This window comes from Sapajus apella, unplaced genomic scaffold, assembly GCF_009761245.1.
Source record: "Sapajus apella isolate SASKATOON/1434 unplaced genomic scaffold, GSC_monkey_1.0 scaffold49, whole genome shotgun sequence".
In the NCBI taxonomy this organism is placed as follows: Eukaryota; Metazoa; Chordata; class Mammalia; order Primates; family Cebidae; genus Sapajus; species Sapajus apella.
In genome coordinates this window covers 17,569,199-17,585,688 of record NW_022436989.1, presented here as the reverse complement: position 1 = coordinate 17,585,688, position 16,490 = coordinate 17,569,199, and the positions used below count along the sequence as shown (strand labels likewise).

At 45.6% G+C, this 16,490-nt stretch overlaps 1 protein-coding gene and 1 long non-coding RNA gene across 2 annotated transcripts in view; one reads left to right on the top strand and one right to left on the bottom strand.

Moving 5' to 3' along the window:
• Positions 1–13,570, bottom strand: part of CCSAP (centriole, cilia and spindle associated protein) — a 22,573-nt gene extending 9,003 nt beyond the window's left edge. The window contains exons 1-2 of the mRNA XM_032242378.1: positions 13,435–13,570; positions 12,614–13,028 (exon numbers count right to left, since the gene is read on the bottom strand). Of these exons, the coding sequence (XP_032098269.1) occupies positions 12,614–12,980 (367 nt within the window). The 5' untranslated portion in view covers positions 12,981–13,028; positions 13,435–13,570. The remainder of the gene's footprint in view (positions 1–12,613; positions 13,029–13,434) is intronic.
• On the top strand, positions 5,912–11,341 carry LOC116526112. Its single transcript, XR_004257973.1, has 2 exons — positions 5,912–10,143; positions 11,097–11,341. It is a non-coding gene; the product is annotated as an uncharacterized LOC116526112 (long non-coding RNA).
• Positions 13,571–16,490: the final 2,920 nt, after the last annotated feature.

Sequence of the window (16,490 nt, the reverse complement as noted above, 5' to 3'; positions counted from 1 at the left end):
TTCTCTCTGTCCTTTCGGATCTTCCTTTTTTCCCTTTTTTTTTTTTTTTGAGACAGAATCTTGCCCTGTTGCCCAAGCTAGAATGCAATGGTGTGATCTCAGCTCACTGAAACCTCCGCCTCCCAGACTCAAGCAATTCTCTCACCTCAGCCTCCCAAATAGCTGGGATTATAGGCATGCACCACCGCGCCTGGCTAAGTTTTGTATTTTTAGTAGAGACGGGGTTTCATCATGTTGACCAAGGTGGTCTGGAATTCCTGACTTCAAGTGCTCCACCCACCTTGGCCTCCCAAAGTGCTGGGATTGCAGGCGTGAGCCACTGTGCCCAGCCTGTAATATCCTTTATAATAAACCGGCAAACGTTAAGTGTTTCTCTGACATCTGTGAGCCGATCCAGCAAATTAATCAAACCTAAACAGAGCTCATGGGATCCCCAATTTAAGGCTGATCATTCAGAAGTTCCCAAGGGCTGGATTGCGACTGGTGGGAAGCAGGGGAGTCTGTGAGACGGAGCCCTCAACCAGTGGGACCTGACACTGTCTCTAGGCAGACGGTGTTGGAACTGAACTGCAGTGGGTATCTGCTGAAGAAGTGACGGCTTGCTTGCTGAAGGGGAGATAGCCCCACATATTTTAGGTTCACAGATAGCCCCACATATTTTGGGGTCACAGAAGTCTGTGTTGATTGTTGTGTGACACCAGAGGAAAAAGAATTTGAGAGTTTTTTCCAAACAATAAGTGTATGTTTCTAAAACTCTGTTTGAAAAAACAGTTTAAAATAAAGACGTCTTCAAACAAAAACAGCATTTCCACCAGTAATGGTGGAAGATTACAATGCCCCTTTCTCAGTAATTGGCAGAACATTCAAATAAAAATAAATTCGGTCTCAATTTAGAGCTGGTGGTCCAATACAATAGCCATGAGCCACATGTAGTTACTAAATTTTTTTTTTTTTTGAGATGAGTCTCACTTTGTCATCTGGCTGGAGTGCAGTGGCATAATCTCAGCTCACTGCAACCTCCACCTCCTGGCTTCAAGCGATTCTCCTGCCTCAGCCTCCCGAGTAGCTGGGACTACAGGCGCGCGCCACCACACCCAGCTAATGTTTGTATTTTTAGTAGAGATGGGGTTTCACCATGTTGACCAGGATGGTCTTGAGTTCTCAACCTTTTGATCCGCCCACCTCAGCCTCCCAAAGTGCTGAAATTACAGGCATGAGCTACCATGCCTGGCCTAAATTTTAATGAAGAGTAAATAAAATTAAAGATTCTGTTCCTCAGTTACACTAGTTATTGTTCAAGTGCTCAGTAACCACATGTGGCCAGTGGCTACCCTGGTAAACAGTGTGGATGGAGAACATGCCCATCATCATAGAGAGAGCTGTACGGAAGAGTCTGATGTTTTAAATGCATTTAAACAGAATTAATAAACTTGACCGAATAGATGTATATAGAACACTGCACCCAACAACTGCAGAATATAAACCCTTATAAAGCATATACGGAACATTTATAAGAATCTGCATATCCAAGGCCATAAAGAAATCTTAATATGTTTACAATTGAAATTATATAAAATGTATTCTCTAACCACAATGTAATTAAACTAGATACACAAAAAAACTTCTAAAAATCCCTCCCAGTTTCAAAACTTAAAACCATTTCTAAATAACCTATAGATCAAAATGAAAATGTGGTTGCACAAAAATGTGAAGGTACTTAATGCCACTGAGCTGTGTGCTTTATTTATTTTATTTTCATTTTTCTGAGAAGGAGTCCCACTCTGTTGCTCAGGCTGGAGTGCAGTGGTGCGATCTCAGCTCACTGCAACCTCCACCTCCCAGGTTCAAACAATTCTCCTGCCTCAGCCTCCCCAGTAGCTGTGACTACAGGCACAAGCCACCATGCCTGGCTAATTTCTTGTATTTTTTAGTAGAGATGGGGTTTCACCATGTTGGCCAGGCTGGTCTCAAACTCCTAACCTCAAGTGATCCGCCTGCCTCGGCCTCCTAAAGTGCTGGACCTGGCCAAGCTGTACACTTTGAATTAGTTAAAGGAGGCTAGGAGCAGTAGCTCACACCTGTAATCCCAGTACTTTGGGAGGCTGAGGCAGGGGAATCACTTGAGCCCAGGAGTTTGAGACCAGCCTGGCCAGCATAGAAAAATCCTGTCTCTACCAAAAAGAAAAAAAAATTTTTTCATACAGGGTCTCACTCTGTTGCCCAGGCTGGAGTGCAGTAGCATAATACTGGCTCACTGCAACCTCTACCTCCCAGAGTTAAGCAATCCTCACACTTCAGCCTCCTAAGTAGCTGGGACTACAAGTGCACACCATCACACCCAACTAATTTTTGTATTTTTTGGTAGAGACAGGGTTCTGCCATGTTTCCTAGGCTGATCTTGAACCCCTGGGCTCAAGTGATCTGCCCGCCTCAGCCTCCCAAAGTGCTGGGATTACAGGCATAAGCTACTGTGCCCAGTACCCCCGATACAATATTTTTTTCTTAGTGAGCCAAGCACGGTGGCACACAACTATGGTCCCAGCTACTTGGGAGGCTGAGCTGGGAGGATTCTTGAGCCCAGGAGGTGAGGCTGCAGTGAATGATGATTGTGCCACTGCACTCCAGCCTGGCTGACAGAGGAAGACCCTGTCTCAAAAATAAATTAATAAGGCCAGGCACATGGCTCATGCCTGTAATCCCAGCACTTTGGAAGGCTAAGATGGGTGGATCATGAGATCAGGAGTTCAAGACCAGCCTGGCCAAGATGGTGAAACTCTGTATCTACTAAAAATACAAAAAATTAGCTGGGCGTGGTGGCACATGCCTGTGGGCCTAGCTACTCCAGAGGCTGAGGTGGGAGGATCACTTGAACCTGGGAGGCAGAGGTTGCAGTGAGCCAAGATCACACCACTACAGTCCAGCCTGGGTGACAGAATGAGATTCCATCACAAAAAATAATAATAATTAATTTTAAAAGTGGTTAAAATAATAACATGTGTTATGTGTATTTCAGCACCATTTTTCAAAATTCCAAGTAGTGGTAATAGAGGGCCTTCTTTCTTCCTTCCTTCCTTCCTTCCTTTCCTTCCTTCCCTCCCTTCTTCCTTCCTCCCTCCCTTCTTCTTTCTTTCCTTCCTCCCTCCCTTCTTCTTTCTTTCCTTCCTTCCTTCCTTTCTTTCTTTTTTTTTTTTTTTTTGACAGAATCTGACTCTGTCACCCAGGCTAGTCTTAAACTCCTGACCTCATGATCCACCTGCCTCATCCTCCCAAAGTGGTGGGACTGCAGGTGTGAGCCATCGTGCCCGGCAGAGGACATTCCTTTCTTAATTCTGGTATCATTGGGAACATTTCTCATTTCCTCATTGAGTACACCGTTTGCATTAGGGTTTTTTTGTTGGTTGGTTGGTTGGTTTTGAAACAGAGTCTCACTCTGCCACCCAGGCTGGAGTGCAATGGCATAATATCAGCTCGCTGCAACTGCCACCTCCTGAGTTCAGGTGATTCTTGTGTCTCAGCCACCCAAATAGCTGGAATGACAGGTGTGCGCCACCACACCCTGCTAATTTTTATATTTTTCGCCATGTTGACCAGGCTGGAATATATGTTTTCTTTTCTTCTTTTTTTTAAATATATATATATGTTTTATTGCATTTTAGGTTCTGGGGTACATGTGCACATCATGCAGGATTGTTGCATAGGTACACACATGGCAATGTGATTTCCTGCCTCCATCCCCCCATCACCTATATCTGGCATTTCTCCCCAAGTTATCCCTCCCCAACCTCCCTACCCCCCGTCCCTCCCCTAGTCCCCTCCAATAGTCCCCAATGTGTGATGCTCCCCTCCCTGGGCCCATGTGTTCTCATTGTTCGACACCTGCCTATGAGTGAGAAGATGCAGTGTTTGATTTTCTGTTCTTGTGTCAGTTTGCTGAGAATGACGGTTTCCAGATTCATCCATGTCCCTACAAAGGACACGAACTCATTGTTTTTTATGGCTGCATAGTATTCCATGGTGTATATGTGCCACATTTTCCCCGTCCAGTCTATCATCGATGGGCATTTGGGTTGGTTCCAGGTCTCTGCTATTGTAAACAGTGCCAAAATGAACATATGTGTGCATGTGTCTTTATAAAAGAACGATTTATAATACTTTGGATATACACCCAGTAATGGGATTGCTGGGTCAAATGGAATTTCTATTTCTAGGTCCTTGAGGAATTGCCACACTGTCTTCCACAATGGTTGAACTAATTTACACTCCCACCAACAGTGTAAAAGTGTTCTTATTTCTCCACATCCTCTCCAGCATCTGTTGTCCCCAGATTTTTTAATGATCGCCATTCTAACTGGCATGAGATGGTATCTCAATGTAGTTTTGATTTGCATTTCTCTAATGACTAGTGATGATGAGCATTTCTTCATATGTTTGTTGGCCACATATTTGTCTTCTTTTGAAAAGTGTCTATTCATATCCTTTGCTCACTTTTGAATGGGTTTGTTTGTTTTTTTTTCTTGTAAATCTGTTTTAGTTCTTTGTAGATTCTGGATATTAGCCCTTTGTCAGATGGGTAGATTGCAAAAATTTTTTCCCATTCTGTTGGTTGCCAGTTCACTCTAATAATTGTTTCTTTTGCTGTACAAAAGTTCTGGAGTTTAATTAGATCCTATTTGTCTATTTTAGCTTTTGTTGCCAATGCTTTTGCTGTTTTAGTCATGAAGTCCTTGCCTATGCCTATGTCCTGAATGGTTTTGCCTAGGTTTTCTTCTAGGGTTTTTATGGTGTTAGGTCTTACGTTTAAGTCTTTAATCCATCTGGAGTTAATTTTAGTGTAAGGTGTCAGGAAGGGGTCCACTTTCTGCTTTCTGCACATGGCTAGCCAATTTTCCCAACACCATTTATTAAACAGGGAATCCTTTCCCCATTGCTTGTTTTCGTCAGGTTTGCTTCCTTATGTGGATACTACACATAAATGTTAAATTTTATAATTTTTTGTGACTATTTTTAAAAATTATAATGAAAATTAGAAAATGAGTTTGAGTAAAAATGTTACATGGCAAAACATACATGATGCAGCTAAAGCAGTTATCAGAGGGAAATTTATAGCCTAAAATGAATATATCAAAAGAGAAAAAAACAGAGGACAAAAAAATCAATAATAAGCATCCATTTCAAAAAGTTAGAAAAGAGCAAAATAAACCCAAAGAAAATTAAAGTAAGGAAAAAAGATAATAAGAAAATATACCATAAAGAGAATTCACAAATCCTCAGCATGGGGAAAAACTAAACCAATTCACAAACCTCTGGCAAGTGTGATCAAGGAACAGAAAAAAAAAGTAAAAATAAAAATAAGTTTAAAAAATATAGCAAATTGGAAGGTTCAGGTTAAATATACACTGAAAACCTGTGCTTCCTAGTCCCTTAAAGTTTACTGTCTCTTCCTCCCCAAATCCTACTAAAGTGAAGGAAAAAAGGTATAAAGCCACAAGGACAGAGAGCAAGGGAGGTGATGACATCAGGCAAAAGGCATCAATAAAATTTGGAGAAAAGAAAAGGAGGTGAAGAGGTAAAAATGGCCTCACAGAACTGAGCAGGATGAATCCTAACTGCCAGAGGGGAAATGCCTCCAGGATAGAAGCTGGGCCCTAGAAAGAGTCATATGAGCCAGGTGTGGTGGCTCACGCCTATCATCCCAGCACTTTGGAAGGCCAAGATGGGAGGATTTCTTGAGCTCAGGAGTTTACGACCAGCTAGGCAACATAGTGAGACCTCATCTCTACTATAAATTAAAAATGGGAAAAATAGGTATGGTGATGCACGCCTGTGGTCCCAGCTACTCAGGAGGCAGAGGCTGGAGGATCACTTGAACCTGGGAGGTCAATTCTGCAGTGAGCTTAGATCATGCCACTGCACTTCAGCCTGGGCAACAGACTGAGACCCTGTCTCAAAAAAAAAAAAAAAAAATTAAAGAGTTGTATGAGGCGCCAGCTTCCTCAGAAGGCTAGTGAAGTGGATCATCTTTTCCAGAAGTTCGGCATCAATCAGCACCCCAGCCTTTGTGCTCTTCTGACTATAATATGGATGTGCTCCATTGAAAGTTGGGATCCATGGGCCCTTGCCTTGAACCTGGGCTTTGTGCCATTGAAAGTAATGGCAAAACCCGCAATTACTTTTGCACCAAATAATAACTTCCCCAGTGAGGGTAGAATGGGTGAGGAAGGGCCTGCAGAGCTCCTGAGGATAAAAGAGAAAAAGCAATGCAGTATCCTCTCGGTCTGTCTCCGGACGCTGTCCTTACAGACCAGCCAGTGTGTTCTGAGGAAGGCCAGGCACAGGAGGAGGCCATGCATGTGAGAGTCCCAGCAACAGCCCAGCCGGGCCCCTCCAGCCTGGAGCCTCCCAGTAGAGGCTGTAGACAAGGTGTCTCACTGCCCAGGGCCAACTTCCAGCCCAGAAAACCATAGCACCAGCAAAGGAGGTCAGCAGGTGGGGGGCCTCCATATCCAGAGGTTCTGCATCTGCGTGCTCATTCAACCATGAATTGAAAATATTTGGGAATATTTTCAATTAATAAATAAAAAATAATACAACAAAAAAGTAATATAAATTAAAAATACAGGATAACTATTTACCTAGTATTTAATTGTATTAGCTATTATAAGTAATCTAGAGATGATTTAAAGTATACAGGAGGATGTGCACAGGTTATATGCAAATACTACACCATTTTATATAGGGACTTGAATATCCACAGATTTTGGTATCCATGGGGGTGTCTTGGAAACAATCTCTCACAGCTACCAAGGGACAACTGTTTTTACTAGTTTTAAGCTACTGATTTTCAAGGTAATTTTATTACACAGCAATTGATACTTCTTTTACATTATTTCCCCTAGATCATATGCCAGGTGGTCGCCCCTCTTCAACCCAAAAGGTGTGTGGATTTCAGTCTTGAGTGGCAGAAGCAGGGTAGGCTTGCACTTGAGATGACCCTAGGGACAGCAGAAGCCAAGGGTAACAGCTTCCTGAAAACAGAATGAGCTGAAAGACCTCACGGTAAAGAAGGAGACCTCTCTCAGCGCTTTCCTCCATCCCTGTTCCCAGGATGCTGGTGCCAGGCTTATTGCCCAGGAGACAGGAGGCTGCAGATGCACTGTCTGGGCAGCTCACTCAACAGATGCTGGCAGGTGTACATGTTTGGAGTCCCCAGAGGAACAGCTGGGTCCTCATCCAATTACAGAAAACAGGTATCCCCCATGCACAGAGCTCCTGAAAGTCTCTTTCAGGCCTTACTCTTAAACATGAGCAGACAGGCTAAGAGCAAACATCTGAGTACATCCTCTTGTTAGTAAGGAAGAAAACTATGCAGAAAAAGACAAGGCAGGGAATGGAAGGCAGCTCCGAAAAGATATTTCTGGCTTTCTTTTTTCTTTGTAGGTTAAAAGAAATCTGAAAACAGAATGCTATTTTTTTTTTTAATGTAAAGAACATTAGAGACCAGAAATAGATGATCTCTTGGGAATTTAAAACTAAGGTGAGAATTTAAAATTTCAATAGAAATATTGAAAGATAAAAATGAAGGGTTCTCCCAAAAAATAGAACCAAAAATTCCAAATTCCAATGTTGAAACATTTTTAAGTAAAAATGTTAGAGGTCTGATCCAGGAGGTACACCATCCAACTAAGGATAATTATAGAAAAAGAAAATAAAGCATATGGAGCAGCGAAAATTATTTTTAAACAGAAAAATAGGAACTATCACTGAACTGAGAGAAGCTTCCAGAATGAAAAGGCCCAGCCAAATGAATGAAAAAAGACACACACAGGCACATCATAAAATTTTAGAACATCTAGGATAAAAAGAATCTTCCCAAAAGCTTCCAACGAAACGAAATGAAAACAAATATGGGGGGGGGGCGAGTCACATACACAAAGCAGGTGTCAGAATGGCATGGCACTTCTCAAGACTACGACCCGAGGCTAGGATTCAGTGTAATCATAATGCCTTCAAATGCTGAGGTTTCCAATCGAGAATTATCTACCTTGACAAAATATCAATCCTGATATAATAAAGGCATTTTCAGATATGCAAGGTATAAAATTTCTAATTCCCATGCAGTATTTTACAGGCTCTACAGAGGATGTGCTTAATCAAAAGGAAGAAATCAGCCAGGCAAAAGGAAGACCCAGATGTGCACGGCAGGGGATCACCTAAAGGAGGGAAATGGTAAAGAAAGCCCAGTTCAGCAGCTGTGCCAGGTCTAGGCAGTATAAAATCTAGACTGGAACAAGGGGATTGAGGGCTCAAAAAACAAAAAATGTCTCCGAGGGAAAAAAAGACATCAAACAAACAGAACACCTAATATATCTGACATATGGCAAGTTTTATGGTACTATTAGGCTATTTCAGGTGTTAGTGATAGGTAAAATAAATAAGAAATAAAAAACAGTGATAGGTGGCTTATTTTTTAATATCCTATTACTGGAGTAGGAGCAAAAAAAATGAGCAAACAAAAAAGTGAAACAATTATTAATTTTACGAAAACCATAAATTTTAACAAAAAAAAATCAGAATATATTACATGGCTCACCTGCAAATATTTACACAGCCATAATTCAAATACAGAACAGAGATTAAACAAAACAATCATACAGTTACTATTGTGGGGATATGGGGGAGAAGAAATGAGGGTCGGTATGTGTCTGGGGGTAGAATAGGGGAGACAAAGCTAAAATCCTGAGCCAAATCCTCATCTCCCATAATGGGAAGTCAGTAGATAATGTTCACAATCAAAAAGCCAACAGATAAGTCTAAATGAAAAGAGGGTGGCCAGTGCTGAAAGGAAAGCGAAATGGAGTTGAAAGAGGCAAGGGGCATGGGTGGGAAATACGGCAGGGTCATGTTTTGTCATTTTAAGCAAAATTGTTTAAATTACTGCACGTGTAAACTTTGCTAAAAATAAAATCTAACCTGAAAAGAAAACGTGACTATGAAGTAAGGAATGGGAGACAGCCTAGACCACTCTTCACAGCGTATTGGCAGTGGGAGGAAAAGACTCCCATGGTCCACAAGCACTTCCCAAACCCCAACACACACACACACACACACACACACACACACACACACACACACACACACACGGGATTTCCTAATAGCTTTTTAGTGCCCATCCCTTAAATAATAATGAGGAACCAGGGATCAAAGAGGCAAGAGGTGAAAGGCTGTGCTGAAGAAACACAGGAAGAGAAGAAAACAAACAAAAACTTCTAATATATATCACCAGTAAGATAAAATCCTATATGCATGAATCAGGAACCAGATACTATGTTTTCAAAAGAAATATAAAGGGAAGGAAAGGAGTGAGAGAAGGAAGAGAATGCACGCCAGCCCAGAAAACAATTCAAGAGCTCTTACATTTAAAAGAATAATAGGATCCCTCAAATGGAAAATGTAATAAGCAATTTAGAAAATACAGCTGAGAATATCACCCAGAAATCAAAACAACAAAAGATGAAAATCTGTAAAGAAAAACTTAGAAAATTAGAGGATAAAATGATAGTCTAATATCCAACTAAGGACTTAAAAAAATGGGAAAAAAATAGAAATGAAATCATTGCAGAAAATTAAAAACATGAGTTTGTCTACAAAGACCTGCCAAGTGCCCAGCAAAGCAAAGGAAAACAGATCTAGATCAAGGAAAAATGTCAGAACACAAAGGCCAAAGAGAAGACCCTGAAAGCTTCCTGAAGGGGAACACGTTTCTTACAAAAGATCCAGATCAAGAATCAGAATGATGCAGGTCTGTAACATCAGCTGTCACAATACATAGGAGGAGATGCCTCCAGAGTGTGTACAGACTAGAATTCCGTGCCCAGCCACACTCACCAAATTGTAAGGGTAGAATAAAGCCATCTCCTGGCATTTGAGGAAAACTAACCTTTGAACCATCCTCTCTCAGGAAGCCACTAGAAGATGTGCTCCACCAAGAAGGGGTAAACCAAGAAAGGAGATGACATGAGGGCCACACGACAGAGACTCAAACCAAGAGAGAAGCCCAGAAAGGTCCTAGGGGGATGGCCAAGGGCCCTTCCAAGATGCCAACCAGCCAGCAGGCCACAACAGCAGCAGCCACGTCTGACAGAAGTAGGTCAGGGGCCCTGGGAGGGGTGTCTAAAGATGGCAAGAGTGATAGTGAACCTGATGTGTTGGTTATGTTGTGAAAGAAAAAGGAGAATCATGGGAAACAGTATGGATCAGCTTTGAGCAACTTTTTCCATGGGCACAACATGGTAGATACTAATTATGAATCCAACAAACTCTATGAGGACTGTATTGAGCAGGTGTGGAGCTGGCTCATGTGTGTGTGGGTGAGGAGATCAGTAAAAAAGAACTAAAACCAATAGATAATGTTAAAAACTGAAAAAAACAATCAAATGTCAATAAAAGTCATGTTACTTGGAGATACGGAAATAAATACCAAAGGAAAATCCAGGGTGTTGTGTATGGCAGGGGACTGATGTGCTTTTGTATCAAGTCAGACGGAACTACATGATTCTATGTGAATCTGTGGGTTCTAGGGAAGTAAGAGCTTTTATGTCTTGTAGAAACTCAAAAGAGTGCTCATTGCACTAGTATTTCAAACCATTCACTTAAAAGCCAGGATATTTAATCTTGTGCAAACAACACAGGAGTCAAAGGGCCTCTTACAGGTAGGAGCAAAACAAAAGATGCTGCTATCGTGAGTCCTGAAAGCAGAAACATCCTTTCTCCTTCCTGATGGCTAAACCAGAACGTTAGCAGGGAAGAAATAACTGGGAGGACGCTATCTCTACGGAAACCAAAATAATCATGAACTCAGAGCTTACCTGAGCTGGTAAACACAGGCACCATCCATATCACAATGCTGCCTAAAAATTGTATTTCTATTGCATGCAAATATTTGACAGCTCCATCACAAACAATAAACAATGGGGGAGAGAAAAGTCCGTTTAGCCTGATAAAGTACATCTCAATTTAGCTAGCAAATCAGAGCCCACAGGAATAATCTGGAAGGCATGTTCCCTACCCCCTCCACCTTCTGTTATTTGCATTTCTAGCAGTGATCACTGAAGCATCAGGATTTGTGGGGATTCACAAGTAACATGATGGTGGGAGGAGGCAACCCTGCCTCCGATGATGAGCCGAAAATAGCTGAAGATGGTACAACCAAGAGCAAAGCAACCTGGCTCAGAGCCGAAATTTCATCTCCTCCTCAGCCTCTCACAGAGAAGCCAGGAAGAGTCTGATTGGCTTGCAATCGGGTAAACAAAAATACATAAATAAATAAAGTCACTGATCCTGAGCTTCTGTTTCTTCATCTATAAAACTGATATTAAAACATGGTCTCTTTTCGGATTGTTTTGAACATTAAATGACAACATACATATTCCTATATCAGTGACTGAATGTCTAACAGGCTCTCAATGCATTTTCCTTATTTTCCTCACTCCAGCCTCTTTAAAATCCAGGGATCTGGTGGTGTCTGGTCAACGTTACAGAAACAGGAAGGAACCATTGGTTACTCCAGGCTGTACTGAGGCTTCAGCTGGGTCCTCGGCACCAGCCTCACATGCTCACAGTCCCCAGCCCTGCAACCCTCTGAGCAGGCAAGACTGAAGGGCCAAGGCTGGAAGCACCCGCGGCAGCGGGAGCACTAGCGCTTTCGGATCTGGAGGGGCGAGGGAGGATGGGGTGGGACGGAACGGGAGAGAACCTAGCACTTACAAAGATGCTCCTACAGCCAAGTTATACAACACTTCACGTAAACAAACGCAAAATAAGGACAGCGAAGCGAGGTCGCGGAGTTAACACGGAAAACAATGGCCCCGTTCATCAGACAAAAAGCTTAGCTCTGTGGTTCTTAACCTTTTGGGTCACCTTTGAGAATCTGATGAAAACTGGGGCTTCTCTGATCAAAAATGGGCGCTTAGAAATAAGCAGATGGGACTCAGTGCTTAGCCAAATCGGAGAAGCCCCGGAGGATAGACCCCGGACTCAGCCAGCTGCGCTTCAATTGAGTTCACCGCTGGCTGAACCGAAAGCCACCTAATTAAGGAAATATAAGGTGGCAAAGGTTGCCCCTTCCTTATTTTGTCAAGAGAGACGGATTCTGCCTCCGGGGGGTGGGGGGAAGGAAAGGAAGAACCTGCCCCGAGGGGCGCAAGAAATAGAGATTGGCGGCCGGGTGCGGTGCTCGAGCTCGCCTGTAATCCCAGCACTTTAAGGAGGCTGAATCACCTGAGGTCCGGGGTTCGCCACCAGCCTGACCAACACGGAGAGATCCGGAGTTCGAGATCAGCCTGACCAACATTTTTCTCTACTAAAAATACTAAAAGAACCAGGCATGGTGGTGCAAGCCTGTAATCCCAGCTACTCGGGAGACTGAGGCAGGAGAATCGCTTGAACCCGGGAGGCGGAGGTTGCGGTGAGTCGAGATAGCGTCATTGCACTCCAGCCCGGGCGACAGAGCGAGACTCCGTCTCAAAAAAGAAAAAACATAGAGATTGGCTGCTAACAGGTTCGAGCAAACCGTTCCTCCGTGCAGGCCCCTCGCGCTCCCCTCCGGGCCCAGTACCTGGCAGAGCTGCGTCCTCCGCGTCCTCGGCCTCCGCGCCCCCGGCCTCCGCGCCATGCTCCTCCAGGGCCCCGGGCGCCCGCCGTTCCGCCTCCTCCTGGGCCGCGGGCTCCGCGGGCGGCGGGGACGAGGGCGGGGCGCACCGGGGCGCGGGGCCCCCGGCGCCCGACGACTCCGACGATGCCGAGTCCTCCGAGGAGCCGGCCGGGCCCCAGTCGTCCCAGAGCCAGGGCGCGTGCGCCTGCTCCAGCAGCCGGCGGCCCAGGCGGTAGTGCAGCAGCTCGCGGTAGCACGGCCCGTACTCGTCCCAGCGCGGCTCCTGGTAGCGCTTCATGTACTCGCTCTTCACCCCGCTCCCCGGGGACATGATGCCGCCTGTCGCCTCAAGCGCCAGCCGCTGCGCGCTGCCCGCCGCCTACGGGACCCGGGACACGACACAGAGGCCGCCCCGCCCCTCCGCCGGCCCTGCCCGCCGCGACGTTTAAACCCGGAGCCCCGCCCGGGCGGGTGCAGGGGGGCGGGTCCCGGCGGGGGCGGGGCGGGGGCGGGGCGGGGGCGGGGGCGGCCTAGACCGGCAGTGGAGGCGGGGCCCGAGCGGGACCCGAGCTGCTGAGGTCGGTGGGCGCGCCGCCGAGGACGGCTGCTCCGAGGGCTGAAGGCGGGGAGGCTGCGGGCTGGTCCCGCCTAGGGGACCGCGGGATCCGGGGGCTGAGCGGGAGAAGGAGCGAGGCAGGGGAGCCGAGGGGCCGGTGATCGGGTGGCCCCGGGGTCTCCGGAGGCGCCCCCTGAGCGAGGCGTGCGGACCCGCGGGGCGGCCTTACCTCCTTCCCTTGGTGCCCGGCGGATTCTCTGCGCCCAGGCCCGAGGCGCGCGTGGCGCAGCAGCTAAAGCGCGGCTCGCTCTCCCGCACGCTTTTCTCCTGAGCAAGATGTCGCCGCGGCGGCCCGCGCTCCCACGGCAGGCAGGAGGCGGAGGCGCCGCCTCAGTCCCGGAGCCTCCCCCCGCGCTCCAGGCCCCCGGCCCCCCCGCCCGCTCCGTGAGGACGGCTGCTTCCGTGCAGAGCGCGAGGCGCGGGGGTGCGGGCGGGCCTCCCAGTCCGAGGGACCCGGGCCCAGGTCCCTGGGCCACTTATTCGAGGTTCCCGCGCTCGCTAGTCCTAGCAGACGCTGCCCCAGGCACATGTCACTCCGCAGGAGGCGTCAGTTAGGGGCAAGAGATGCCCCCTCTCTCCGGAGATGCAGCCCCCCCACCCCAGGCCGCGGCCGAGGTCGACACTCTCTGTTCACATTCGAAGCCTCCCCGTTCCTCTCCTGTGTTCACAACACCTGTTACTCCGGCTTTAACTCCCTTTTATGTCTACACCACCCAGATTCTTTTAGATATTGATCAAAACCATTTCACTCGCTCAGAGACCCGTTTGCACATAAAACCTTGACAGATTCACTTACGTTGTGCAGAAGTATACAACGTTGCCCCATTTGTTACAGTTTCAAAAGTGGCCCCGCACTATTTTCCCTTTATTAAAAAAACAAAAAAAACAAAAAAAAAACAAAACAAAAAAAAACCTTGATACATTAGCTGCAAAGAGATTTGAAAGGAAAAAGTAGCAGTTAAAAAGCAGGCCCAGGCCATGAGCAGCTCTCATGGCTTCCGCATCGGCACTCCCACGACTTCACCTACTTTCTGCATGTCCGCCTCCTGCCTCCCACCACGGACGCCCTCTTCATCGTAGCTAAATGTTTCAGAGGTGGGTACTGACCCAAACGGGACGGTCAGACCGTCTGCTCTGAAAACTTGAAGTTACTATCGTTAGCGCGGGATTGTGTTAATGGCAATTTTTTGGACGGCAGCTCCAGGATACCATGCTGCTAATGAGTCCGCGGACGCCCTGATTTCTCCACTTCCCAACTTTATTTTCTGTTCCTTAACTTACATTAGGTACATTCTAATGCATTTTCCTTTTGTTTAAGTTGGCTGGGGTTGATTTCTGATGTTTGCAACCAAAGTAACCTTAATAAATATTGAATAAGGTGGGGAAATGGTTACATGTAGTTCCATGAGACATGGCAGGACACCATCCGTCTCAGCTTTTGCTGCATAATTCATTCCAAAACTTAGTGGTTTAAAACAGCTAAGAGTTATTATTTTTCATGATTCTGAGGGTTAGCTGAAAGTTCCTCCACAGTTGGATTCTGATGGAGAGACAGCAGGGCTAAAGGGTTCAAGATGACCTTCTGATATAGTTGGGATAATTCTCTCCTCCCAATTTGATGTTGAAGTTGATCCCCAATGTTGGAGGTGGGGCCTAGTGGGAACTGTGTGGGTCATGGGGCAGATCCTTCATGCATTACTGCCATTCTGCAGTAATGAGTGAGTTCTCACTCTATTGGTTCGCATGACAGGTGGTTGTTCAAAAAGAGCCTGGCATGTCCTCCCCTCTCTCCCTTGCTCCCTTTCTCTCTCCATGTGACATGACAGCTCCTCTTCTCCTTCCACCATGATTGGAAGCTCCCTGAGGCCTCACCAGAAACAGATGCTGGCACCATGCTTCCTGTACAGCCTGTAGAACCAGGAGCTAAATAAACCTGTTTTCTTTATAAATTGCCCAGCCTCTGGTATTCCTGTAAACGAACTAGTACACCTCCCTCAAATACCTGGCAGTGGGGTGGGCTGTTGGCTGGACTGTCTTGGTCACATCTAGAAGGCTGGACTGGCAACTCAAGGTTATATACATCTCCTGCTGCATTCTCCCGTTCAAATAAATCACAAGGCTAAGAGTCAAGGAAGAGAAATAAACCTCCCTTCTGCATAAGGGAAACAGCAAATTCACATTGCAAAAGGGATTGCATACTGGATGAAGGAATTTGTGGGCATATTTTACAATCTCCAACACAACACACACACACACACACACACACAAATATAAGGGCACTTTGGGAGGCCGAGGTGGGCGGATCACCTGAAGTCAGGAGTTCAAGACCAGACTGGCCAACATGATGAAACCCCATCTCTACTAAAAATACAAAAATTAGCCAGACATGGTGGCATACGCCTGCAGTCCCAGGTACTCTAGGGGCTGACAGGAGAATCACTTGAACCTGGGAGGCGGAGGTTGCAGTGAGCCAAGATCATACCACTGCACTCCAGCTTGGGCAACAGAGCAAGACTGTCTCAAAAAATAATAATAATAATAATAATAATATATGGTATTATACCATTTTTTGTATAACTAAAAATAAGATTAGGAATGATTTGGGGATTTTCTTTTTACTTGTCTCTATTTTTCATAATTGAAAGTATTACTTCATTCTAACATTTAAGCATGTTATTATGTCAGGATTTATCCACTTGAAAGTGACCAAAAAAATTCAAACTAGCTTAAACAGAAAGGATATTTGTGGGCTCAGGCAGAGGTAGAGCTAGGGGTTCAAACAATGTCACCAAGACTCTCTTTTCCTTCTCTTTGAGCTCTGCTTTCCTGCTGATGGTTGGCCTCTTTTCCCACTGGAAAAGGACTTCCTCCATATAGCTGGAGAAAGAATTGGTATTCCAGTGATAGACAAAGATTCTTCAGTTATGTCTCAGCTGTTGCCAGGGACATGAGATGATCTGATTGGCCAAGGTCACATCCTCATCCCTGTAGCTAGGGACATAGTGGTAGTCTGGGATTGACAGCCTCACGAGAACCACAGAGGGACAGGGAAGAGCAGTGAGCAAATGAAGCAACATGTGTCCATTTATACATTTGCCTTTGTGTTAAAATAACAAGAACATGAGGAGTAAGACCAAACTGGGCAGCACTCATGGGGTGGGAAGGACTCCTCTCTGGGATGTAATTGTGTGTAACTAGCTGTTAAAAATCTAATATAGTCACAAG